The sequence below is a fragment of the Arvicola amphibius genome, chromosome 1 (genome assembly GCF_903992535.2).
Source record: "Arvicola amphibius chromosome 1, mArvAmp1.2, whole genome shotgun sequence".
Taxonomy (NCBI): Eukaryota; Metazoa; Chordata; class Mammalia; order Rodentia; family Cricetidae; genus Arvicola; species Arvicola amphibius.
The window spans coordinates 112,588,440-112,616,303 of NC_052047.1; the positions used below are offsets into that span (position 1 = coordinate 112,588,440).

Consider the following 27,864-nt stretch of genomic DNA (forward strand, 5'->3'; position numbering starts at 1 on the left):
AACCACCATGTGGGCGCTGAGAATTAAGCCCAGGTCTCCTGGAGCCGGTGCTCGAAACCACTGAGCCATTTCCAGCCTCCAAGAATGAAGTTTTCAAGGGGGGCATTGTTCAGATGTGGAATTCCTAGGGGAAAGGGAGCTACCAAGAACCAGGATCATGCTATTAATACTGCTTTCACCATAACACATCACTCCTGGGGAGGAAAAATAGAAAAACACAAGAAATCAGAAGGGAGTAAAGGAGGGGGCTTCAGTTCCAATTGCTTCATCTGTCCTGCCTGTGGTGTCTTTGTCTATGGTGTGTGTGTGTCTGAATCTTTGTGTGGTGTGTGTGTGTGTGTGTGTGCGCGTGCGCGCGTGTTGTGTGTGTTTGTCTGTGGTGTGTGTATGTGTGTGTATGTGTGTGTGTTTGTGGTGTGTGTGTGTGTTTGTCTGCGGTGTGTGTGTGTGTGTTGTGTGTGTTTGCCTGTGGTATGTGTGTGTGTCGTGTGTGTTTGTCTGTGTTGTGTGTATGCGTGTGTGTGTCGTGTGTGTCTGTGTTGTGTGTGTGCGTGTGTGTGTCGTGTGTGTTTGTCTGTGTTGTGTGTGTGCGTGTGTGTGTTGTGTGTGTTTGTCGGTGGTGTGTGTGCATGTGTATGTGTTGTGTGTCTGTGGTGTGTGTGTCGTGTGTGTTTGTCTGTGGTGTGTGTGTGCGTGTGTATGTCGTGTGTTTGTCTGTGGTGTGTGCGTGTGTGTGTCATGTGTGTGTTTGTCTGTGGTATGCATGTCGTGTGTGTGTGTGTGTGTGTGTGTGTGTGTGTGTGTGTGTAATAGCATACATGTAGAGGTCAGGACTTGGTTCTTTCTGCGTACCATAGGTCATGAGGTTGACAGGCTTGTACAGCATATATTTCTACTCACTAAGCCACCTCGGCTGCTCATACTTTGTGGTCACTGACTCTGCCTGGCTTCTGAAGTTCATATAATATGACCAATGGCAGTTATTTCCAGACAAAAACTGATCCCTAAATTATGATGGTGGTTCTACTGGAAGTGACCCCTTACTGATCATCACATTGTTGTGAAATTTGTGATTGCTGCATTTAACCCCACAATATCTCTCTGGAGTTAGGACTCCTACACCCATTTTACAGGCAAAGAGACCAAGACTAGAGACATTGTTAACTTGTTCAGTTTGACAGGAGAAGTAGCAGAGCAAGGACTTGACCTTCGATGCTCTGATTCCCAAGTCTGTCTTATTTCCAGCTTGCTGATGGCTATGCTAGAACATATCTGAGGACAGGATCTGGCATTAAAGACCTGCCATGGTCAGTCTCCACAGATGCTAGAGGGGGCTCTGACTCACAGCCCAATGACGGGAATTCTCTACTATCCAGCCTCAATCTGTGACCAAATCTCAATGTTTAGCTATGCCTGACTCAAAGGGTCCTGAAGTCAGTTGGAATATTTGTTTCCAGCTCTTGACCTTGGTAAATCCTGAGTCTGAGACCTTGAGTGAGTTGTTTTATCTCCCCGTTTTTCTTCTGCTTTAAATCCTACTCTATCCACTTGGTTGAGCTACTAGGAGAACAGCTTCATGGAGGGCTGTGTGCATTCTACAGTAACAACGTCTGGTTCAAGGCCATTGTGCTACCTAGGGGTAGACAGCTCAGGTTGTCTATCTTCCTTTGCTTGCTTATCTGGTCCACTTCACGATCCCTCCTGTCTCACCTCTGCTGTTTCTTGTTCATTTGTCCTTTCACCAGGATGAAAGTTCTTCTCAACTCACCCATCACCCAACACTGGGACAAGGAGACCCACAGGGTCATCATGGTCAGATCAGGGAAGACCATGCCAACAGCTTTCACGCTATCTGCTGCGCTGACCTTCTAGCTGCCCAAACTCTCAGGGGCAAGCAACTTTGTCCTCCAGACCAAAGTCTGAACTTTGAAATCTGGTCACATTTTTAAAAACTGAAATAAATCTGGTGCAGTTTCCTGGCTGACTTTGTATTAGAAACCCACCCACCATGACACATCGACAGTCTTTGAAGGTGGAGGCACCAGCAACCTTCTCACCTCCAACAAGACATGTCAAAATCCTCCATGAATGGAAGCAAGCACAGGAAACTCGGCAGTGGGCTGGGAACAAATATCCAGAATGTTCCACAGTCACTTGTCCTCACTCTTGTGTAAAAATGTCAGGGTCAGACCCTGGAGGAAGGGAGGTTTAGGTAAACCTGTCAAAGAGTTACTACATTTCCCAGGGTCCTTGAGTCACTTACCTCAACTTCCTTCTCAGAGAGTGGAGGGGCACTGTGAAGAAGAAAAAATGCACAAGTGAACCTTATCCAACCTATTCAATGAAGCAGAAGGGGACTTTGAACGACCAGAAAGCCATGCACACCAGAAGAGGAGCGAGCAGAGCTTGTGAGAGGAAGAGGATGCAGAATCTTCTTCATCTCCGGTCATCTGTGAGACACTGACCTTCACAGAGGCGGTATGGAAAACATTAAATGTTGAGGTCAGCCCTCGAGGACGACCACTATAAATGCCCTACATCCCATGTTAGTTAAATCAGAATAACAACCTCTATGTTTGTACATACACACATATGTACGCATGATCACGTATGTAGCTTATGTGTGTGTATGCAGTGCAGTATTTCACATACACCAGTTCCATATTCTTGGAACCAACCAACAATATACATTAAAAACTTTGAAAAAATTACGTTTATAGAGAATTTATTCAAACTCCGTTTGGCCATATTCTTTAAGCAACACAGAAAAGCATCTATTTATATAGAACTTATACTGTATAGGATATCATAAATCATGTAGAGATCATTTAAAGTATGGGAGGGTTGTGTAGACTATATGTAAGTACTGTGCCATTTTATACAAGGTCTTGGGCATTTGGAGTTTGTTTTCTGTGTTGTGCGTGTATGTGTGCATCCTAGAACCAATGCCCACTTCAGATTAGCCATATATGACAACTTGGCTATTACTACTGTTCACCCGCAGGCTGTGAGGAATCAGAACACACACATGCATTTGTCACTGACTAACTATGTGTCTGAGGTGAACTGTAGCTTTTGAGGGATTTCTACCTCTGCAAAGACTGCTCCTTCTTTCCTAGACTCTGAGGAGTGTGACAAACACCCATTTGGTTCAGAACTACTAGACAAGAAAAGGGTTGGAAGATCTCATTGCAGCAAGACCGCCAAAGCTTGGGATCAGAGTGTGAGTGGATACCAGCTGCCATAGAGGCAGCCCGAGAGGTTCCTGCACAGTTTCCACAGCCTGCCCCAGTCAGCAGACTCCTTATCTGCACACCCACTCCATGTGGCTTCCAGTGTAATGTTTAGCAACTAAAGCTGGCCCCATTGGAAGCCCCGATAACGTAAATATCACACAGGCGCTTTCCTGTGCTGGGCGGGGAGACCAGGAGGGGTCCAACTCGCCTCAGAGGACTTGGCGAGCAAGCAGGCCATCAATAAACTTCTCAGGAAACACAGCTTTCCTCCCTTGGATGGGTACGGAGGGACCCCGAGAGCAAGGGTAGGGACCAGTCATCTCTGCAAAGGGCTGGTTCTCACCTTTGACATGGGACATCGAGAGCCTTCCTGTCAGGATGAGACAGCAAGACCCTGTGGCCATCAAGCTGCCAGGAAACAGAGCATGGGGACAAACAACAGCAAAGATGTCTGATGCTTGCAGTGCTTGTCACAGCCCCACCCTACAGGCCCTGTCCTCCGAGGGTCAACACACTCTCTTGCTGTTATGTAGAGCAGGCATAAACTGTCTGGGGGTTTACCAAAGAGCTCAGAGTGCTTCTGACATCTGGGTTCATTTGGGTATTACATGAAATTTATATCTTTCCATAATTAATTCAGCAAGCTTGGTTTTCTATTTTGGTGACACGTTCTGCCTTGGGCTACAGAACACATCAGCATATATACGGTAAGGAACAGGGTGGTTCAATGTAGGCCAAGTGGTCACATGGCACAGCCGGCTCTGAAGGCAGAGCTTGAGACTTTGCACAGGCAGCGAGGAGGTGGACCAATGGAGCAACGGAGTGTCTTCTCAGGTAGCTCTGTATACCCGCCTTGATATGCCTGTTTCAAGCCTTTGTCCATTTGGGGGAACTCTTTATCTAAATTTAATTGGATTACATGAATTCCTGATAGAGTGTATAAACATGTACTTTACCTGGTAAATTTTTTCCCATTCTGTGTGCTGCTTTTCACCTTCTAGACAGCATTGACAGCACAGGCTTTTTTGGGGAGATTATTATGATGGTGACGTACTGTTCACCTATTCTTTTAAAATCTTCTGCTTGTGCTTTTCCTGTCTTATCTAAAGTCATGGGCTAGCCTAAGCTCATAGCTCATGAGCCTTGCCTCTTGCAGTTCCTAAGCTTTCCACAGTATTATCCTTAACATTTAGGTCTGTGGTCCATTTTGAGCTGGGCATTTGTGGATTACGGTAGATTCACTCTTTGGTATGTGATTTGCCAGCTATCTCACCGCCATTTCTTAAAACTGCTCCTTTTTTTTTTTTTAAAGTTATTCACAAGTCTCTGCATGTGCAGCCTCTTCTTGTGTCCTGGATTCCCCTCTATCCTATCATAAAGGTCTCTTTGGCTCTCCCCAGTGCCTTACTCTTGTGCCATTCTTTCTATTGCCCTGTCTCACGGTCTTCCTAGCAACTTCCTTACCTCAAATCCCTATGCTGTACTTTCCCATCCAGTTCTCAAGGATGTGTCCCGTGCTGACACTGTCCCAAGTCCCTGCCCACAGATGGCCTCACTTAGCGCACCCTGCTAGTGACAGAACACTATGATTCCTGCAAGGACAATGAAGCTAAGACTCAGGAAGACGTCTGGGGCTTTCTACTTAGTTCTTTGTGTGATTTTGAATGTTGTACGTCTCTCCATATACAGAGCATCCCACAGGTAAATGGTTTATCTGGATTGAGCCATGTGTCCCCTGCCCCAAAGCCCACTACTCACAGCTCTGGTGACCCTTATGTCCTCAAAGGTTCTTGCCTGTGAATTCCATATACTCTTGGAGTTGGAAATACCAACCCGGCCCATGCTCATACTTGGAGTTTGGTTGAATCAGCCCTGCCTGGGCCACTGGACTGGATCCCTTCTGGGATAAGAACCAAGACTGATACTCCTTTGTGTTCCACCCAGGCTCTAACATGGGTGCCCCCTGAAAGGTCTTCAAAAGCTGAGGCTGTGGTTTTACCTTCCGGTGAGCGTCTTATGAACCCTCAGTTTGCGCAGCAGTATGTCAGAAATGCTAGGCATCACGTCCAGACCACTCTTCGACTCTTCTTCCTCAGCAGCTGGGGCGAGTTCAGAAGAGACCCCTGGAAAATAAAATGCTTCCTTTAGGATGCCTGTTTTCAATCAAGCTAGTACTACTTACTGGCAGCTCGCTTCAGGGCCCAGGAAGACTGTCGACTGCCATGTAAACACTTTGCTACCTGCCAGAGCCCTTATAATTGTCTTCTATCTTACTTTGCCTTCATGGTGATCTGAAGAGCTGCTTTTCAATCATCCCTTCTTTTTGTATTTTATTGAGCTCTATATTTTTCTCCGTTCCCCTCCCGGCCTCTCCCCTCCCCTTCAGCCCTCTCCCATGGTCCCCATGCTCCCAATTTACTCAGGAGATCTTGTCTTTTTCTACTTCCCATATAGATTAGATCCATGTATGTCTCTCTTAGTGTCCTCATTGTTGTCTAGGTTCTCTGGGATTGTGATTTGTAGGCTGGTTTTCTTTGCTTTACGTTTAAAACTTACTTATGAGTGAGTACATATGATATTTGTCTTTCTGTGTCTGGGTTATCTCACTCAATATAATGTTTTCTAGCTCCATCTATCTGCCTGAAAGTTTCAAGATGTCGTTATTTTTCTGCTGTGTAGTACTCCACTGTGTAAATGTACCACATTTTCCTTATCCATTCTTCGGTTGAGGAGCATTTAAGTTGTTTCCAGGTTCTGGCTATGACAAACAATGCTGCTATGAACGTAGTTGAGCACATGTCCTTGTGGCACGTCAATCATCCCTTCTTACAGGTGGATAATATCAGGCTCAATACAGTTGGTAACTTGTCGGAGATTACAGACATAGTAAACAGTACAGCCTGACTGCAAACCAACATCTATCTGTCTCCAGTTGCTTCTTCCCATAACTCTCCACTGTGTCAAGTAGGAATGTAGTCAGTGTGTAGTGTTGGTTTCTGGCAACTGGACACTGGTTGGCTCTTTGGTTATGGTGTTTGAGAAAAACCTCTCTATTTGGCAGGCTCTTCCGGGGATATCTTGACTGATAATTTTTTCCCGAATAATTTCAAAAGCACTATCATCTAGCTCCTACAGAAAAGTCAATACCTGGTTTGCCACTAGATAGTAACAGAAGCGGGTATTTTCCAGGATAAGGCTAAGGTCGTCAGCCCTGTCACAGATATGAAAACTACGGATGTCTGCTAGTCAACAGAGTCAACAAACAGCCTTTGCTGCCTCCTGAAATGATGCAGGATCGTATCCGGGAAACAGAGAAAGCAAACCATAAATCTCTCTTCTGCTTGAACAGCTCTTGTACCTCAGCAAACCAGCCCTTTCCTGGATCTGTCCCTATTTCCCCATCGCTCTCTAGGGAATCCGACAGTGCATGGTCTCCAGACACCATCCCTTGTCTATACATCTTCTGCTGTGTTGCTGTCTGAGAGACCCAGATGTTCTCCAGCAAGGTTAATGCAGGACGATGGCCAACACCCTTGGCATTAACCTTCACATCCATGCAAGATAGACTGGCTGCAATCTTCTGTGTACCCACAGCACGTTCAGAGTGAAGTCAAAGCCTTGGGTCTCTTTCATCTGTGCTGGCTCAGGATCCCTATCCTGTACAGTGAGCATTTTGGGTTTACAGGCAGCAATCTACTCCTATGTTTTCCTGTCTTCCAGAGCCTCTGGCCTAGCAGTGTTCCAAACTTGCTTGTTCATTATTCAGAATTGCAGTTCAGGCTAGAGATCAGGACTGGAGGCAGAGATGTAGCAATCATCTATATGGAGTTAAGGCTGGGATTCCTATCACCAAAGGAGACCAAGCAGGGAGGGGAGGAGCACACTTAGGTTTCCATTAAATAAGATTTAAACACTTCACTCCTTTCAATAACAAAATGGTATTCTAGGATCCCTATTATTTCAGTTACTCAAATGAAGGCTACAGGTCCATCTTTCGGGGACAGAACAGCCAGCAGTGCATTCTGGGTAAAACATTAGACTAGATGTTCCTGTAGCTCTCAGTCAACGCTTGGGTTTTCTGCTGGCATTTATTGCTCACTGACAGTTCCACGTGTCAAGTGGCAAAGTTGCCGCCTGTGGTCTTATGTATTCACACACTTCCACCACGCACAGTGAAGAACCAAGCAGGCAGGGTGCGCCTGAAAGTGTGGGTAACTGAATGATCAACTCTAACGTCATGTGAAGAACACACTCTAGGCGTCCCTCTAAAGAAGGTCTTTAAGTTGAGGAGGAAGAAGAGGAAAAAGATGGAAAGGGGTAAAGAAATTAATTCGGGCTTCCAACTCCTGTAAAATAGCAATCCCATAACTGGATACCAGAATTAAACACTGTCTTCCTGAATGGAACCAAATTAACAACCATACACACAAACAAAAAAATCACCTCTACATGCAACAACATTCGAATTCAGGAAAAGGCGGTGCTTTAAAAATGGCTAAAAACAAGAATTTCCTAGAAATGAATATGGTGCCCACACCTTTCATTCTCTTCTGATGGAGTGAGTGGCAGGAGACATGGAAAGCTCCTAACGAAGCTACCTCATGCCTACAGGTCCTACTTCTAGAAAACAGCAAAGTGGCCAAAGTCCAGGGATTTTTGTCTGTCTTTCCCTCCCTTTGCCTGGCAGAAGAGAGAATGACTCCTGGGAAGGGTTGGGTCAAGTGTGAACAATAGACACCTGCTTAAACTCTTGCTATAATTCTGTCCTAAATTGGGTTCCAAACCCCACCAATCCCCAGCCGTGGTAGCAGAAATATCCCAACTGGGCACAATAAACTCAGGTTTTGAACTCTGAACAAAGAAGCAGAAAGCCAGCCCTACAAAAGTCGTCACTCACAGCTTTGTCTGAGCTTCTCTTTTCTTCCCACCCGAGTAGTACAGACGCACACACAAGCACCCAGTGTGCAACTAAACTCCCGAGGAGGAGGAGGACAGAGAGCCCAGCTGAGGCAGGAGGCAGCGGACGAAATTAACCTGCCACACACACGAAGAGAAGAGGGAAACCCCAGGTAGAAGGGTTGGATCAGAAAGAATTGAAATGAAAATCAATGACATAGCAACCAGACAAAAATACTAGGGTTAAAAGAGGAAGGAAAGACGGAAGGTGAAGGGAAGGAAGAATGGAAACACACAGGAGGCAGATGTCAGGATGGACACAGAGATGCAAGGAACTCAGAAAAACGCAAAACTGCATTTCTGTGCAAAATACATACTGTAAGTGCTTAACTCTAGGAGGAATTAGAGTCTGAAGAAAAAAAATCAAAATAAGAAACCAGAACAAGACAAGACGATCAAACAATTCCTATTTAAGGAAACAAAAAGACCAAGCACAGAATGAATAAGAAATTGAAAATAGAACTAGTCAGTATATTGAAAAATGAGGAAATATGTATGATTTTACTTGAATTAGTATGGTGGTTAAGAGCGACTGACTTGTCATAAAGGACAGATGGAAGGAGGTGGGTCCTAAGTTGAGCCCTTCTGACCATTTCATCTAACAAATAAGCTATTCAAAGACACAATGGGGAAAAAATTGTCCTCAGTGGAGCGGAGATAAACTTGGAGATTGACTACACACGTGATGTTTTTGTTTTTAAGTCATGTCTATAAAGAAATGCTACTGCTGTTATTCTTAACAGAAAAAGACACCTACAGGGACCATGAGGACCAAGGGGCACCAGAAACCAGCTGGTCTTGGACGTCTCTACAGCACCGAACCCGGCGGGATGACAAGGGTGCACAGGAAGGAGTTAGCCAAGACTTTTATAACTATGCAGCCTATTGCTAAATAAGACAGCATTGTCAAATGTGCTACAACTGGGGACACAGAACTCCTCTGGTGCTTCCCAGGGAAACCACTAGATGATGAACAACAGCTAAACAAGACGTAAATCAAAATAAAATGCTTAGGAATGGTCAGCCATGAGGAAGGAACTAGTGGTAAATGTGAAACCCTTTTAATCAAGACCACAGCTGGACAGCTGGACTACTGTGAGAACTGGTTGCGGAGTAGAATGTAAATCTTATAACCTGGATGACATACAAAGAAGAATTCAACATTTAGACAGGCAGAGACAGGGAAGCAGGAAGATACCTCAGGCAAAGAAAATGCTTAATAAGATGTTCTGCTCTTTTTGCTTTTCCAGTGTTCCACTTTTGAGGTCTTTTTAATCTGGGAAAGACAGCCTCTCCCAGGCTAGCTAATTCCAGGGAATCCTCTCCTCTGAGTGTCCCTTTGACATCTAAACCAATCCAGCCAATCTAGAACTTATATTCCCAACCATCTGCTTTCTCCCTCTCCAATATTCATCCTCGCCCTTCCTCACCATGGATCCAGCACTCAGACACCTCTCTCCTTTCCAGAGTCTGCTAAGATTACTCTGACAATCTGATCCTAAGCTTGCTCAGGGTACCGACTCTGCTTACCCCACCCCTTACCATGAAAAGCCCAGTAAAGGAGCAAGATCACTTCCCGCCCACCTTCTACCTCCTGACTGACCCTGGTCCTTTCCCTCTTGACCCTGGTGGTGCTGTACCTCCTATGCCAGGGAATCCATGAGTATAAACGTCTCTCCTGACAATGATTTCTGGGTCTGCGTGTCTTGCCATGTGTGACCCAAATTATGCTGGGTAAAGAATTTAGAACAGTTATTATCCAAACCCAAAGCATTAATGCCAGAAAAATCCACCACAACTCTAAACCCTTAATGTATGTATTTCCTGATACATTGTCAAAACGAATTTCTTGTCTTGGGAGGAAGGAATTACAGGGATTCAGCAAGCTGCACAGTTTCACTTTACTCAAATTCAGTTAAGTTGTAATATTTTTATTTTGAAAGGTACCTCTAGTATACTCTCTCCCCTTCCTCTCTACCCCTTCTGTATTTGTGGGAAATGGCCTTTTGGTGCAACAAGGTAATTTTTTTTTCTCTCTTCTATCTTCCAAGGCTAAAGCCACTGGTTAGAATAAATTTCTCTGCATCTGTCTTCTCAGGAAGGTATCTTCCCTGTGTGAGACATCAGACTGGCCCAACCTTGGGGTATGCAGAAGAACCATCCAGATATCCTGATTCAAACACCCGACCACCCCTCAGATAGCATCAAATGTTAAAGTTGTGTTGTGATATATTATAATGACTCTGCCTACCCTTGGATTTCCTCGCATAGATAGTGAAGATAAGTCCATTCATTCATGAGTTATTTCCCTAATTGTTGAATAATTACTATGCCCCACGCAAGGAGGGCTTGGAGCTAAAGATAGATTCCTTACTCAGCAAAACCATCACAAAGCTGTCCCTCTTATTGTTTAAGAGGATGGAGAATCCAAAATGGCGGCTCAGTGGGCAAAGAAGAAGAGAAGAAACCCCTCCATAAAGAGGGGAATGTGTGTTCTCAGACATTCTCAGACATGGAGGACAGAGGAGCTGGAGAAGGAAAGGCCAATGTGGACATCTCGGGAGAGGGCTCTAGAAGATGCCCAGGAGGTGAGAGGCACTAACCACAGAGTCTTGTAGGGCCCTCGAGGGTCCAGTGCTCATCCTGGGAGCAGAGAGAGGCCTCCAAATCAGAAGTGTGCTGCAGAGACTCTGGATATGCTGTGAGCTGTCAAAGAGTTGAGAATGTGGACTGAAGTTCCCACTAGGAGACACCTGAAACACTAGTGGCTGCTGGGACAAGGCCATCTTCTTGATGGTATGGTCTGAACCCCCACTTCTGTATCATACCCCCAGACGACAACCGAGGAATGGCCTATAGCAGCCTCTTATCTTTGTCTTGAAATAATGACCAAAGAGCAAAGCATTGTGTAGAATGTTTCCTGAGACAGGTTGAATAGTTGGGAAGGTTAGATTTATCAGGGAAAGGAATCCTCAGAAACTGAAAGAGCTAAGCTTCTGAAGACCCCAGAATGCTCTGATAAGGACCTATCTTGTCTCCCATGAATGGCCAACAAGCCTCATTAGAGATTCAAGTTGAGCCTGGAAATATTCTCTGAACCAGAGCTCAGAGCGCTCCTAATCCTTTTGTTCTGGGTACATGGTGGGAAGGGTCTGTAGATGGCTGCTGCCCAACACTGTCCTGTCCCACATGGTTGACAAGATAGAGTTCCATGGGCCAGCAAAAGTCATCACAATGAATGTCAGGTTCTAACTGAACCAAAGACTAGGATCCACAGAACAGGACACCTATGTAGTGAGGGCTGTAGGGGCCATAATTATCCTACTGCAGAGGCAGGCAAACTGAGGTGCCAAGAGAATAAGAATAAGAAAGCTGCCCAAGGCTCAGCATCAGCAAATGAAGGACCCGAAACTTCTAGTCACCCGCACCCTAGGCCTGAGAGAACACAGGAGGGGGTGTTCCTTTATTGAACACCCTCCGGGGTTAATTTTGTTTTCTTTTTAAGATGTTTTGCACATGTGTACATGCATGTGTGTGTACATGCATGTGTGTGTGCGCACGCACGCACATGAATGCCGGGGGATAGGTATCCACACTTACACAGCAAACACTTTGCCCACTGAACCAGCTCTCCAGCATAGTTTTCTTTTTAAAACTGGGTGCTTACAGGAGTCAAACTCACCACCTATTCATAAAACTCAGTGATTGACTATTAATATTAGATAGTGAGATTTTGCTACAGGCTGTGTATACTTAGATTAACATAATTTTGTGGGAAAGTTTGACTAGACACACACAACTCACACACATACATGTTTACCCATTTTACTTATAGGATGACTTTTCTAGAAAATAAGCATTCCTATAATATGTAAGAGAATGTCCATTAACCATAGTTACAGTACAGAGATAGGATGGGAAATAAATATATATCAGTTTAATCTGTATTTTAAAGATTTAAAGCTGCATAGGCATTAAGTGGAAAACTGTCTCGGTATATGGTTAAGTTGACAGGATGCTGTGGCAGGTGCCTAGCCAGCCACTAAATCTGTCTACATGGAAGGAGTCTGAATGTGGCACAAGAACGGCTACCAGGCTGGCAGCCACACTCCCAGCTTCTTTTGCTATTGGTGCAGCCACTACAGGGCTGAAACAGGAAGAGGGCGTTACCCTCCACGCCCTGCTCTGGAATCTCTCGCTCTTTCCCCTCTCACGGGACTCCAGGGCTGCCCAAGAGCTGAAAAGAGCAGAAAAGTGGCCCTGGAGAGCTGGGTGGTGCCAAGCCAGCCAGCACCTGAATGCCTTACTCTGGAATTCTAACTGAAGAGAGAATGGTAATACAGTCTGGAGTCCCTGGGCCCCAACGGTTTAGATTTTATTTTACCCAATCCAAGAAAAGTTGCAGATACATCAAAACAAACACAGACACAGACTTGGGTGGAACCTATAAAAGAAAATATAACAAGTACTCATAAAAAAGAAAGAAATGGAAAATTACTAATAAATTGAATGGTATGTAATCTGTTCAACAAATATATTTGATAGATTTTAATACTAATTTGAGACTTGGGAAAGAAACATATGTAAAATTTTTTAAATTATATAATAATTATAACTATATAATTATATATAAAATAAAAGGTTTAAATAATACCTGTGCTGGTTAATTTTTTTCATCTCAACACAAATGAGCCATATCTAAGAAGAGGGAATCTCAGCTGACAAATTGTCTTTATCAGACTTTCCTGTGGACATCTCTGAGGGGCATTTTCTTGATTCGTGGTAGATGTGGGAAGGTCTAGCCCACCGTGATCCTCACTAGTATAGGAAAGCAAGCGGAACAAGCCAGCAGCTTTCCTCCATGGTTCCTGCCTCTGCTCCTACTTGAGTTTCTGCTCGGCCTTTCCTAAGTGACGGCCTGTGATCAGGACATAGAAGCTGAATAAACCCTTTCTGCCCCCAAGTTGTTCTGGTCAGTGTTTTATCACAGTGATGAGACCTAGACAATATCATGTTTATAATTATTACATATACTTTATACCAAATCATAGAAATATAGTTTTAAATAGTATATTTATTTAATAAGAAGCATGACTCTTAAGAGAGAAAAAAAGCACACTAAAATTCACTCAAAAACAGAAACAAGGCAAAATGTTCTCATTATCACTATTATCAAGCTGGAGAGTGTTGCCAAGTTATTAATGCACACAGAGGTGCAGAGACACATGTCGCCTCCCATGCGCAGGAGGACAACTAAGACGCGGTGAACCAGAGAAAATAAAAGTAACAGGAGGTTGAGTTGTCAAATCAAAAAGAAAAGCTGTTCTGCAAAGTGGTCACATCTGGATTCTGATCCTGCTTCTGCAGTTCCGAGACACCACCACGGCCTTCATAAGCCTCAACCTCTGTGTGTGCCCTCGACTACAGTAAGGCTGCTTCTCATGGTTATTGTGAGTGCTGAGTCTAACAGGGTCGGATACTCAGCACAGCGTCCAACGCATAGCGATCACTGCAGTTTCTGTCACCCTAACAATCACGGGAGTCAGCCTTCTACCATTCAGTAGCAATAGTTATTATGCAGGAAGTATGCATCACCAAGTCACATTCATCTGCACCACTAGTAATCAATCAGAGAATCCAGTGAACTAAGAGTCTTGGTGACCAACAAACAAGAAAAACAAGGTAACACAGAATGTAGCAGGAGCCATATGCACAGAACATTAAACACTCTGCAAGAGATGAAAGAAATATCTGAATAGATCCAGTTGAGAACTGAATGTTAGTAAACTAACGGTTTGTAAACTGTAAAGCAAATAAAACTTGGACAGTCCTTCTGAGTACAGCATGCAAGGTGCACAAGATGGTGGAAATTCAAACGTGGAGGAGGCATGTAGATGTCAGGAACGTAAAACCCCATTCACTTCCGGTGCATAGGATTCCTGTCTCCTAGCTCCTTGATCATTCTGTGATCTTTGATTTGATTCTGTCTAGAATATTGACAAATACATTGTAGAAGAAAAGTAACAAGGGAGGACTAATCAGTCCCACTACACAATAGAGCATAGTCTCATTAAAGCCATGATTAAAATGTGCCATCTTGACCAGAATGAAACAGAGCCAAGCTGGGTATGGTGGCACATATCTGTAATCTTAGCATTCAGGAGGCTGAGGCTTAAGGATTGTTAGTTCCAGGTCAGTTCAGGATATAGAGTAAGACTTTGTGTAAAAAGGAAAGAAAAGAGGGAAGGAAGGAAAAAAAAGCAAAACCTCCCACTAAAACAATATAAAAAAAGAAAATAAACATAACAACAACAACAAATAGGACCCCTGTTCCCATATATATGAATATAACATATGACTGTTTAAGTCACAAAGAAATACAAACACTATTAAAGTGCTTTTGGAAGAAAACACTTCTGCATCGCTGGTGGGAACGCAAGCTGGTACAACCCCTTTGGATGTCAGTGTGGCGATTTCTTAGAAAATTAGGAAACAACCTTCCTCAAGACCCAATAATACCACTTTGGGGTATATATCCAAAGGATGCTCAATTGTGCCACAAGGACATGTGCTCAACTATGTTCATAGCAGCTTTGTTTGTCATAGTCAGATCCTGGAAACAACCTAAATGCCCCTCAAATGAAGAATTGATAAGAAAAATGTGGTATATTTACACAATGGAGTACTACACAGCAGAAAAATATAACAACAGCTTGAATTTTGCAGGAAATTGGATGGAGCTAGAAAACATTATTTTGAGTGTGGTAACCCAGACACAGAAAGACAATTATCACATGTACTCACTCATAGGTGGTTTTAAACATAAAGCAAAGAAAGCCAGCCTACAAACCACAATCCCAGAGAACTTAGACAACAATGCGGACACTAAGAGAGACTTACATAGATCTAATCTACATGGGAAGTAGAAAGTAGAAAAAGACAAGCTCTCCTGAGTAAATTGGGAGCATGGGGACCTTGGGGGAGGATTGAAGGGGGGGGGGGATGCAGGGAAGGGAGCAGAGAAAAATGTAGAGCTCAATAAATATCAATAAAAAAAATAAAGTGCTTTTGGAGTAATGAACTCTTAAGTGTTAAAATACCTATATCTTAAAATGAAGCTCAGAGGGCATTCAAGACCATTGGTTTAATAATATCGTTCTAAATAATGAGTTCCAGGCTACATAGTGAGACTTAGTATCAAAAAAACCAAAATACAACAACAATAAAAAGATGAAGTCAGTGGCATTAGCAAAATAAACACAAGTAAATGAAACTATATAAATATGTGAAGAGGCATGTGCAGCCACAGATATCATGTATGCACATACACACATATAATAAGCTCAAAGTTTTTAAATATTAGAGGTTGGAAAGATGGCTCAGGAAAGATATAGAAATGATGGGAAAAGGTAGATTATTGAATCTACTTTAATCCAAAAAATAACTGTTAATCTCAAAATATATAGGTATGGATTTTGGTTTGCTGACACAAATTTAAGACAATTTTATTATACTTTATATATACATATTCTACTCTTGGTTAAGGTACGCTTATGCAGGGCATTTAAAAATGTAATGTATAGTTAAGAAATACAAATTAATAGTCTTCTCTAATAGTCAAACTTATAGTCATGTTAGTTAGGTTTTCTAGATATACAGAGATATATTTCAGATGACTAGGCAATCTTTAAACACTTCAAAGACCTACAGAATAGGGCCATTTAAATGTTTTAATAACTTAATTTTCTTTGGATGTGAGACATCCATTCCTGGCAGTACCAATTACTTCAAGAGGATGGTGGGCATCAAAGAAGCTCTTTATGGAGTTTGCTTTCAATGTGGCAAGACTAGCCATTTTGGCAAGAAACTGCTCTTGCCTGGACTGCTTGACAATGTGCTGTATACAGTGAACATGAGGACCCACAGGAAAATGACTGCTGAACTTGCCAAAACAAGGTGAGGCAGTCCTTCAGAGTTCCTGCTTCATGAAAGAGCCTGCCACACATTCTGTAGGACACAGAAGAAAATAACCAACAAACTGCCAATAAAGGCAGGAGAGTTTCAAATTTTCTGCTTCATTGAAGTCTGTCAGACACTCTAGGCCTATAGGCTGAAGATAGATGCCCCAATGTTACAGAAGAACTTTGGGTGACTGTCCAGGCAGCAAGACGTCTCTGTCAGAGTTTTGGAAGTTGCTTACAATGCACTTCCTGTTTACTTAGGTTGATGGAGTTGAAGACTAGGTAGTTATAATTATAGCTTTCCTTAGTTATGATAAAAAGATAAATTAGATATAAAACTTTAGACTCACAAAGATAGGATAGATAATAGAGTATTTTCTTTAATTTTGCCATACAAAAAGACTAAATATTATAACTATAATTATTGCTTGATACCTGTTTTGTTATATGTAATTTTACAATGTTAAGCTAAAACCTTCCTTTTTAATGAGACATAAAAGGGGAGGTGATGTGGGATGCCCTACTGTATTCATTCTGTGAATGTTTTATTACCATTGGTTAATAAAGAAGCTGATTTGGTCAATAGCTAGGCAGAATAGAGCCAGGTGGGAAATCTAAGCAGAGCCACAGGGAGAAAGAAGGTGGAGTCAGAGAGATGCCAGCAGCTGTCTGAGAAGCAAGATGTGTGGTAACAAGCCATGAGACTCATGGTAAAATATAGAATAATAGAAATTGGTTAATTTAAGTTGTAAGAGCTAGTTAATAATAAGCCTGAGCTAATGGGCCAAACAGTTTGTAATTAATATGAAGCCTCAGAGTGGTTATTCGGGAACTGGAGGTCAGGAGAGAAATGCCCAGCAGTTAAGAGTACTGGCTGCTTTTGGAGAGGATCTGGGTTCAATTCCCAGTACCCACAATGTTGCCTCCAACTGTCTGTAACTCTAGTTCCAGGAGATCTGATGCCTTCTGGTTTCTGTGGGCCCTGCACAAATGTGGTGCATAGGTATACATGTAGGCAAAATGCCGATATTGTAAAATAAGATAAAATAATTTTAAACATTAAGAGAAAACATTCAGACAAAGCAGCATTCACATGTTATGCACAGATGTCACATATGTTACTAACAGCCAAAAACATAATCTAGGCCCCAAATGAATAGATATAAAGCAAAGAAGCTGCTACCAGTAAGAAAAATTTAACTTTGAGCATGCTAGAAAATCAACTGAAATAAAAACAAAAGGGTCATTTTACAGCAATAATAATAATGACATTATAACTGTCATCCTTTACACTTTTTGTTTTGAAATATGGAAGTCACTCTGTAGACCAAACTGGCCTCAACCTGGAGTCCTCCTGCCCCAGCCTCCTGCCTGCTAGGATTACAGGCGTGTGCCCTCATGTCTCATGCTCTACCTGGCTTCTCTGCTCCTGTGATGGAACACTGACCTAAGAGACAAGGGAGGGAAGGGCTCATTTGGCTTAGAGGTTACAGTCCATCATCGTCGAGGGGAGCCAGGGCAGAGGCTCAAGGTAGGAACCTGGAGGAACACTGCTTACTGGCTTGCATTTCAGTTGACTCCAGATCCAGTCAAGTTGACAGCCAAGATCAGCCACCATACCTGGCTATCATTGTCATTATTAATCAATCACCTGTTTCTTACTCTACTGTATTCTGGCCAGAAGGAGCAAATCAAAACAAAATTCAGAAACTGTCATGCTTAGAAGATAAATATACGCAAACATTTGGAACACTTGATAAGAGGTGAGTATTTCTACACACTGATCCAGAGACTCTTAAGTCTGAGAATTTATCTCAAGGGAATTCCTTAAAAGAAAAAAAAAGAAATAAGATAAAACAAAGCAACCCCACAAGCGCAAAGACAAGACTGTTTATAACAGATGGAGGACTATAAACATCTGAAATATTTTACAATAGAGATGGTCACACAGAAGGAAATATGAGCCACTCAGCAATAAATATGAAATCTAAATACATATAATTAGTTATAATAACTTCAGTGAAACAAGTCTTCAAAGGGAAGTTATATCTTTACCATCAAATTGACTTTGGAAAAATGATAAACACAGGAAAGAATAATAAAGCTGTGATGGGCTATGTATAAAAGCTGCTTAAAGGATTTCTTTATTTTATGTGTATGAGTAGTTTGTATGCATATGGACCATATATGTGCCTGGCGTTGGAGGAGACTAGGAGAGGGTGTTGGCGCCCTGGAGCTGGAGTTACAGACAGTTATGAGCTGTCATGTGGGTGCTGGGAAGTAAACCCATGTCCTCTGCAGGGACAGCAAGTGCTCTTAGCTGCTAAATCATCTCTCCAGCCTCATGTATAGAAAATCTTAAGAGGTTTTTCTAGTGTTTTGATTTTTTTAAAAAAGTGAAGAAATGCATATTTAGAAAGATACCTCTAAATATGGTTAATGTTTTGTGTGTATGTGTATTTATAAATGTATGTGGTTTATGTGTATATAGGTATATGTATAAATGTATATGTATATCTACCTATGTATATGTACAGAGGGCAGAGGAAGATGCTGAGTGCTCTTGCTCTGTCTTTCTTTGCCTTACACCTGTGGTTTCTGGAGGTGAGATGGCAGTCAGCAAACCATGTTAGTCCTCCTGTCTCTACCCCCCGCACAGCTCCAATGTTACAGGCATGCGCTGTGGCTACAGCTGGCTTTTTATGTTGGTGCTGGGAACCCGAACTCAGATCCTCACATTTGTAGAGTAAGCACTCTTACCCCTGAGCCATCTCCCTAGTTCCAAGATGGTTTGTTTCTTTGTTTGTTGGTTTGTTCTGGCTTTATAAGAGGGTCTCACTGAAAAGGCCAGTTCCTATAGCCATACTGATGAAGTTCTTGCATATCACCATAGAACCTCCACCTGACGATAGATGAAGAAAATGACAGAGCCCCACATTGGAGCACCGGACTGAGCTCCCAAGGTCCTAATGAGGAGCAGAAGGAGAGAGAACATGAGAAAGAAAGTCAGGACCGTGAGGGAACCTCCATCTGGCGACAGATGGGGAAGGTGACTGAGCCCCACATTGGAGCACTGGACTGAGCTCCCAAGGTCCCGATGAGGAGCAGAAGGAGCGAGAACATGAGGGAGAAAGTCAGGAACGAGAGGGGTGCGTTCACTCATGGAAACGGCGGGACAGAACTAATGGGAGATCACCAACTCCAGTTGGAATGGGACTGATGGATCATGCGACCAAACCCGTCTCTCTGAGTGTGGCCAACAGCGGGGGCTGACTGAGAAGCAAAGGACAATGGCTCTGGGCTCTGATTGTTCTTCATGGACGGGCTCTGTGGGAGCCTTCTCAGCTTGGTCGATCACCTTCCTGGACCTGGGGGGAGTTGGGAGGACCTTGGTCTTAGCATAGAGTGGGGAACCCTGATGGCTCCTTGGCCTTGAGAGGGAGGGAGGGGAGGTATGGGTGGAGGGGAGGGGAGGGAAGGGGGAGAAGGAGGGGAGGGAAGGGGGAGGAGGAGGGGAGGGAGGGAGGGAGGAGGAGGGAAGGAGATGGAAATTTTTAAATATAAAAAAAAATAAAAATAAACCATGAGAAAAAAAAAAATAAGAGGGTCTCACTACACAGCCCTGGCTGTCCTGGTTGAGGATTGTAGAGCAGGCTCAATATGGTTAATTAATTTTTTTTTAAAAAAAAGTAATTCAGTCCTTTAAAAATGTTTTCCTGGAGATTTTACCGCTGGGAGCCTGGTTAGCGTTGAGTAGGTGTTAGTCATTGTGTTTCAGCCCAGAACTTTTCATTGCCAGTGATACCCAGAATAAGCTCATGTGGCAATCAATCAGATGACTGACACCAGCCGTGGACAATGAGAGGCGAAGTGTGCCTTTCCATGATGCCTGGGCCCACTAGTGCTCACAGGAGAAAGGCAGAAGTTTCCAGAAAGTGGTGCAGGAGTCACCGCCCTGCTCCCCATACGCTGGCCTCCTCTGGATTAGTTTGTCTAAAATGAAATGAAGCTAAAACATGTTTCTGAAGTGTTCCCGTGAAGGCAAAACCATGTGACGAGGTCAGTAGCTCTTTGGGCCTCAGCTTCTCTAACAGTAAGATGAAAGCAAAAAATTCCTGCTCTTGGCTTCCTGGGAGAAGATTAAGTCTGAGTCTCAAATGACTTTGAGTCTGCAAAATGCTAGAGAGAATCCACCGGGATGGCATTAAAAGGAAGTAGGGCAAACAGTGCATGGCTTCATTTATGTGAGGGACCTAGAGAAGGCACAAGGCACAGACACGGGAAGCGGAATGGTGGTAGCAGTGGCTGGGGGAGGGAGCACGGGCAGCTGGTGTCTCGTGGGTGTGGAACTGCAAGTGAGGACAATGAAAATGTTCTGTGCACGGACAATGATGACGGCAGCACAATGTGCCACGACTGGACTTAAAGCCACTGAACCACAGGCTGAAAATTATTAAAATACGCTATCTATAACATTCTATACATCACCACTTAACAAATACCAACAGAAGCAAAGATGAGCTATAGACATCAATACCAAATCAGCAAGGAAAGAGGGCATTTGAGAGCAGGCGGACTTGTCCACTGCTTCACCACAGCTACAAGGATTCAGAGGGGAGGGGAATGGCAACGGAGCATATACAAAGCACAGAGGCAAGGCGGTGAATGTCTATGGGGTAGCCTGGGGAAGAGGGAAGGACAGAGAGCCTTCCCTTCTAGAAGCATCCCTCCAAACACCTTCATTCCTTTGACCATCATGAAGCACTCTGGTTAAGGTTGCTTTTAAGCAACTACCTCAGAAACTCCTCTGTGAACTCTTACAACCTCATCCATTTGTTCCTTCATAAATGCTTATTCCGGGCCTGTTAGTGCCAGGCACCATTGTAAGCATGGAGCCTACAATGTGTGTGCAGACACACGTGTGTACACACAGATGTAGCCCCAGACAGAAATACTGGCTCTTGGGGCCCCTACTTTAGGGATCTTGACATGTACCACATACTGCTCTAGGCACATTGTAAATACAGTTTAGTTCATGTGCTCTTCTTGATAACGTCTGAAGCAACTACGACAGCCCCGTGTTACAAGATGGGGATGGGGGTGAGGGTGAGGGCTGGGATTGGGTCCAATGAGGCCAGGTGGCTTGTTCAGCCAGTGGCAGAGCCAGGATGAACAGCTGTGGCTCATACTGGGGCATTCGTGAACTCAGGAAGAACAGACTAAGGTAGGAACAGGGAGGGTCTGGCCTCTTGCCTCATTTTCAGAGAAGTGTGGTAGAGTGTGTGGGGCAGCGGAGAGCAAAGCCTTGGAGGAAGGGATGTGTGGCCACCCAGCAGGGCAGGGCTGGGTTACGGACTTGGTGGTGACAGCAGATTAGAAAGAGGGAGCTCTGGTGTCTTGAAAAGAGGAACCAAACTATTTGGGTGGCTTCCTGGGTGTGAGGGGAAAGGCAATGTCAAAAGTTCAGACCTGGGGCACTTTCTAGACCCACTGTCACTAGCAGGGCTGGGGGTGGTAGTGGCAGGAAGGAGACAAGACTTGGGCATGCTCTGCCTCAGTGGGCTAGTCAGTTGGCTTCCCTCACCCATTCACAAGTACTGATGGGAAATCCACTGCTCACACTTAGAATGCTCTCGACTCAGTGGACTAACCAGTCCTGGGAGGGCAGGGAGGGAGGGCAGAGAGGGAGGGCAGGGAGGGAGGGCAGGCAGGGAGGGAGGGCAGGCAGGGAGAACAAGGAGGGAGGGCGGGCAGGGAGAGCAGACAGGGAGTGCAGACAGGGAGGACAGGCAGAGAGGGCAGACAGGGAGGGTGGGCAGGGAGAGCGGGCAGGGAGGGTGGGCAGAGAGGGCAGACAGGGAGGGTGGGCAGGGAGGGAGGACGAGCAGGCCCCAGCAACCTACCTTTGTCCTGCTCCGCAGCTTCACTCAGTTCAGGAAGCTTGAACCCCACCAGGTTCTGGTTTCTCATCATGATATGTTCCTTGGTGAGAAGAGGAAGAAACACAATTCAGATGACACTTTTCTTTGTCCCCTAGTGGCTCTGTAACCACTCAGCCTTATATGGGCTTCCAAGGACAGTGACCAGAGTGGGTGAATTGGCATGACAAGGTATGGTGAGGCCAGAGGGTCACAAGGTCCTCTCCCCGTCCATAAAAGGGCCTGAAATGCCACCATTGGGCTAAGAACTACCTCCCACATGACTTGCTTATTAAAGGAGTTCTGGGCCTCAGGGAAATGAGCTGCCCAGCTGACTGTGGGGGAAGTGTGTAGGGGCTGTGTGGTCCTTAGGGACTAAGGACTTTGGGGACAGTAAGGTCCTGGATATGCATGCAACCGCTTCTGGGAGCAAGTCTTGAAGAACTCAGAGCTGGCAGCAGCTTCCTGCCCTGCTCTTCTGTGTAAGTGACACTCCTTCCTCAATGATCTTTGTGGCCTGAGAGTCGTTGCCTGGAGAACTGAGCAGGCAGACCTAGGTTGAGGGTGGACCCAGTAGGCCATCCTCGCTCCAAGCCAATTCCTGTCAGACTAGGGCCCTCTAGTGGGATGCCTGAGTTCTCTCCTGGTCCCTGGTGCTATCCAAGGGTTTTCAGCCTCCCAGGTGACAGAAGCCACTTGAGTGACTGGCCTCTTGGTAAAGGATGAAGAAAGATGCCAGCAGAGAATACTCAGGCTCCAAACAGAACCGAGGCCATCTCCGTGCTGATATACTCAGCAAGCCAGAGGTCCAGAGCCCATCAGCTGTCTTCACACTGGACGGCGTGAAGTGTGTGCTCAGCTGCCAGACCAGCAGTGGCATGAACTTCCAGGCTCTCTGCAACTTCCTGCATAACCTAAAGGGGTGTGGGGAGTTCTGGGGTAGTGGTCGACTCTCCCAGCATTTGAAATCCATGAAGGTGAATCCTGAGATGTCTGCCCCTTCATTTCCACTTGCCTTCATGAATGTGGGATGTGGCCCACTGTGGGTGACTCTGCCTGGCCTTGTTCTAAGCTACCAGGTACCCTGAGTTCTGGATTAGAGGATGGGGGTTCTATGTGAATTGTTAATCTTCCTAAGTCTCGACCCCAAAACAACAGAGATGATCATGATTATCTATCTATCTATCTATCTATCTATCTATCTATCTATCTATCTATCACATATACAAGCATATATATATTCTATATCTATCTTTGACTTGCTTCAAAGTCACTATGTATGTGATCATGACATTGAATTTCTGATCCTCCTGCCTCCACCTCTTTGGTTCTGGGATAACAGGCCTGAGCTACCACCACTCATGGTTTTACGTGATCCTGAGAATGCAGGGCTTTGTACGTACTAGCATGCACACACTCTACCAACTGAGCCACATCCTCAGCCTCACAGAAGCCCTCTAAACAGCACAGTGGCCTGTTAGGCTGTGTCTTTGCTAGCGTAGATATTCTCATTTGCACTGGAGTGCAAAGACCCTCGCTTCCTTCCTCTCCCTCACTCCCTCAGTAGAAGAGCCAGAGGACTTTGCCCTATTCCAGGCCCTAATCTATAGGATCCCAGTCCCTGACCTGGATTGAGGTAGGCCTTCTGAGAGAGAAGGGACAGGATCGGGACTCATTCATCCACTTAACCCCTCCCTTTTACAATCTCCCCTCTGCCACTCAACAACCACTCATTGTGCAGTAGGGCAGTCCCCTGACTGACCACTGTCCCTAGCTTGATGACCAATGGAAGTTGAGGACACTATAGACACTGGAAGAAATTCACCATGGAGGAGCAGTCCCATGTTGACAATGTCGTGGTGGTTCCTGGGTCTAAGGCCCTTGGTTAATTGGTACCAAGAAGGCAGGGTGAATACCATTACAAAAAGAAAGCCTGCTTATCCTGGTCTTGCCCAGTTCTAGTCCTGACCAGATCCTCCATCAAAGGCTCTTGTCACCAGGTCTAGTTAGAGGAGGGAGACAGCTCAGGATAAGGAGTCCATATGACCAACTTCTCTTGAAGTGTGGCCAAGTGTGACCACTATGTCTTAAGGCTGACTTCTATCTATTAGCAGGAGCAAAAGGCACCCGAAGCTGCTGCTATGGAGACGTAACATGGATGGGACCAGCTTCTCAAGGTCAAGAAGTCTGGGACTCCTTGAAGTCAAAGCTGCCCTGTCCCAGAGTTCAGCATGAGTGCGAAAGTCTGTAGCTCGTGGGGGACCTGGCGTGACCACTGCGCCGCGGGGCAGGAACCCACCTCCCGAAGCTTAGTCAGTTTCTGCATGCGCACAGGTTGCACTTGTATCTGGAAGTCTTTGAGCCCAGGCGGCTTGGCTAGCTTGGCTTTGCCTGGAAACCGCTTCTCTTCCTCTGACAGAGGCAGCTTGGCAAGTACCTTCTGCAGCAGGGGACCAGGTTCCTCAGGGCTGCTGTCCCAAGAGACTCCCCGTATTAACGGGGGGCGGGACACTGGGGGCCGCAGCTCAGCTTTGGGACCAGCCTTAAGCCCCACAGGCTCTCCTGCAGAGCCTTGTCCCTGCGGATGTGGGGACACAGTTCCTCCTGAGCCTTGGACTGCACCTCGGGGCAAAGGGCTGCCTTCCTTGGCTATCTTCTGGAGCTGCCTCCCGAGTTCCATCTCAGCGGGACCAGACTGGGGGCTGTTCAGGGCCATTTTCCCACTGATGCTTGCTCCTGAAGCCTGAGCCATGGGCGTCGCCTCTGGATGCTGAAGGGGATCAAAGTTTTCCTTTTGTTCTACTCTAAGTTCTTTGGATTTCTCCAGTGTAGGAGAGCGAGGAGCCAGTCTGCCTTGAGACACTTTTCTCTGGTCATTCTGCTTCCGGTCGGCTAGCCCTTTGGAGACAATCTGAAAGAGACAAAGTAGAGTTGGGACCCTGGGGGGAGGCTGAGGAGGACCCTGGGGGCAGGCTGAGGAGACTCAGAACCTGGACAGGAGGCCTATTTATGTATTTGTAGGAGAGCCCCAGCTATCCTGCACCTTGAGCTGGGATGTGCAGCTCATGTCTGACTGTGGCTGGATTTGGGGGTGCAGAATCACCCTTCTAGGGTGTGCGCTTACCTCTTTCCCTCTCACACTTCCACCTCAGAAGACAGAGGAGCCTTCTGCTTGCCCATCCTCTACTCACACCCACGCCCCCACATCTGCAGGCTGTCCAGGGGCCAGCCTAGGTTTCTGAGACAACATTTCCCACATTCAGATCATTGCAGAGCAAGCAAAGTGCAAACTCACAGGCTCTCCCAGGTGAGATGAGGAGATGTCGGCCTCATGCCCCTTCTGCTGAGAAAGAAAACACAGGTCAGCGGCAGTGGAAAGAGGCCTGCTCCCTCTTGTAGCTTAGCAGGGCGTAAATGTGCCCCTCCCTCCCCCACCCCCGCCACCTGTGCCATTCAGGGCTTACAGAGAGTCCTAGGATGCTAGGAACAAGCGATCTACTGGCATAGAAGGAGCACAGGTGTGTCGTTACCTGTGGTGGTCCTCCTGGCAAAGGGGACTGCGGGCCACTGCACGTGTCGAAACCTGCAATGGGCCAGCAAAGTTAAGTGAAGCCCGTCACTTAGTTCCGTAGTTATCACCTTAACATCAACCCCTGGCTCCCCTCACATGTCCCCCCCCCAAAACCTCCTTGAGTCATCCATTGTAAGGTCTGGCAGCCAAAAACACTGTTGTTGCTCACCTGCCAACACCGAATCACCATAGAAACCAAATAAGGAAACTGAGTCACGGGGGACCTGAAGGTTTGATCACCAGGTAGCATCTGTACATATAGGACTCTGGGCTTGTCTTCCAGCGCTGACAAGGGCAGGCTGCCCACATGGTACTCTGTGCCTGAGGGTGTGGCTGGACACAACCCAGAAAGGAAGAGACTGAAATACATACGAGGTTTGGAGATGTAGCTCAGTGGCAGAGTGCATGTGTGAGGACCTAGGTTAAACCCTCAGGACCGCAAGAACAAACCAAACTTGGTCCAAACAAGAGGATTCAAAACAATCTGTGATGACGTGTCTCTGAAGAAAGAGCGCCCATCATAGGCCCCTTCTTGTGACCTCAGCCCTGCCCTCACTCAGCCTGTCTCTTGCTGCCTGCCATACTGTTTCCAGTCCTCAGAGCCTGTGCATCTACCTCCTTGCAGGGGGTGGGAGGTCAGCCTCACCTGGTGGTGTGGAGATGGTGAGCGAGCAGCTTCTAGAGGGCACAGGAGAAGCTCCAGGGCTGAGGTTTGGGGAAACCGCTGTGGAAACAAACACCTGACTGGCATTCGCGAAGGGCTAGGATTTCTGCCACCTAACAAATGATTCTCTCAGGGAGATTTCACCCCTGGGGACCGGGACTGCCTTGTCAGGGTCAGGGGCTGGTTCTGTATTGCCATATAAGGCTGCTATTACAACCCAACTTTTGCCATAGCCAGCCCAGCAAAGGGGCCCTCAGGTAATTTCTAGTGTGTGGTGTCACATCCCTTAGCCTGCTGGACCTGACCTCAGAGAACTTTCCAGAAACTGAGGCAGTAAAAACATGAAGGTTGCACTTTCTAAATGCCATCGGACCACTCTGATTTCAATGCTCTCCTTGTCCTCCAAGGCCGTTTAGACTAGTCTAAAACCCACATCGTCTTTACACACAGAAGGTGAGGGACCACAGCACAGCATAGCAAAGGGTCCCGGGAAAATCATCTCTCTAGCCCAGAAATTCCCTCAAAGTCTGTCTCTTTTCCAGAGTTGGAGATCAGGGCCCAAGTCAATCTTCTCAGCCCTTTGCTGGGGAGATGCCCACCATGGAGCAGGGTCTTCACAGAGAGGGTGGGACTATTAGACCAGACTCTGCTGTGCAGGGCCATGAAAGGGTCCGTGCATATGGGAATCACACAGGGTTTCTCTGCATGAGTGCTAAGGACCTAGGCATTCGTGAAGGAGAGTTGCTGAGACCACATAAGAGCACTGGCATCATATGGAATGGCATTTGTCTACACATGGGGGAAGGCCTAAAACCAAAACACAGGACAGTTCTGAGGAAGAGATGGTTAGGTGCTTTGGAACTCTGGAAGCTGAGCACAGTGGTTTCTCGAGGGGTCATCTCTGCAAGGCTTGGGCCTTCTAAAACCTGGAGGCAAAGGGGACAGGCCACCTGAAGCCCACCCTCTGGGAAACAAGGTCTCCCTGCAGCTGGGACGTGATCTTCCCCTCCCTCCCCTCAGCCTGGCCTCAGAGGGGCTCAGGGCAGCCATCTGTCCTGCTGCTGGTCCTGCCCTACCTGATGGGGAGTCTCCGGGGCTGCTCCTTGATTTCCTCCCGCGGCGGGCCAGGAATCGCTCACTCACCGACTTGGCTTCTTCCAGAAGCGCCAGATTTTTCTTCTTGTCCTCCTCTGAGATGCTGATGTCCGGCAGCTGGTCATTTACCAGGTCAATGACGTTTCCTGTGGGATCTGTAGAAAAGAGAATGGGCTCCCAGTGAGAGTCACCTCTCCTTAGAGGCCCTCCAGCCTCAGAACTCAGCTATATGCCCATGTCAGGGTGGAGGGCCTGGGGACAGACAGTGACTTCCTCAGTAGGCCTGCCTCTGTCTTGAGGCTATCAGAAAGGTTCATGAAGTACACTTTGGTTCCCAGAGTTGTCCTAACTCTGCTCTAAAGGGGGTCCTGCCTTCACGCTCTGTTTCTTTACAAGCTGGTTGGTCACTGTGTAGCTAGGGACGAAGCTCAAAGCTATTGTCCCAAGCCCCAGCTGCAATCCC

At 45.9% G+C, this 27,864-nt stretch overlaps 1 protein-coding gene across 3 annotated transcripts in view; it reads right to left on the reverse strand.

The window, feature by feature from the left end:
* Positions 1-27,864, reverse strand: part of Irag1 (inositol 1,4,5-triphosphate receptor associated 1) — a 110,332-nt gene that overhangs the window by 27,570 nt on the left and 54,898 nt on the right. For 2 of the 3 annotated variants that reach the window (XM_038331540.1, XM_038331547.2), the window contains 8 exons: positions 27,383-27,556; positions 26,289-26,366; positions 25,602-25,654; positions 25,367-25,414; positions 24,371-24,982; positions 22,057-22,135; positions 5,236-5,359; positions 2,264-2,294 (listed from right to left, as the gene is read on the reverse strand). In XM_038331540.1, the coding sequence (XP_038187468.1) occupies positions 2,264-2,294; positions 5,236-5,359; positions 22,057-22,135; positions 24,371-24,982; positions 25,367-25,414; positions 25,602-25,654; positions 26,289-26,366; positions 27,383-27,556 (1,199 nt within the window). The remainder of the gene's footprint in view (positions 1-2,263; positions 2,295-5,235; positions 5,360-22,056; positions 22,136-24,370; positions 24,983-25,366; positions 25,415-25,601; positions 25,655-26,288; positions 26,367-27,382; positions 27,557-27,864) is intronic. The other variant, XM_042055152.1, reaches the window with a different exon arrangement.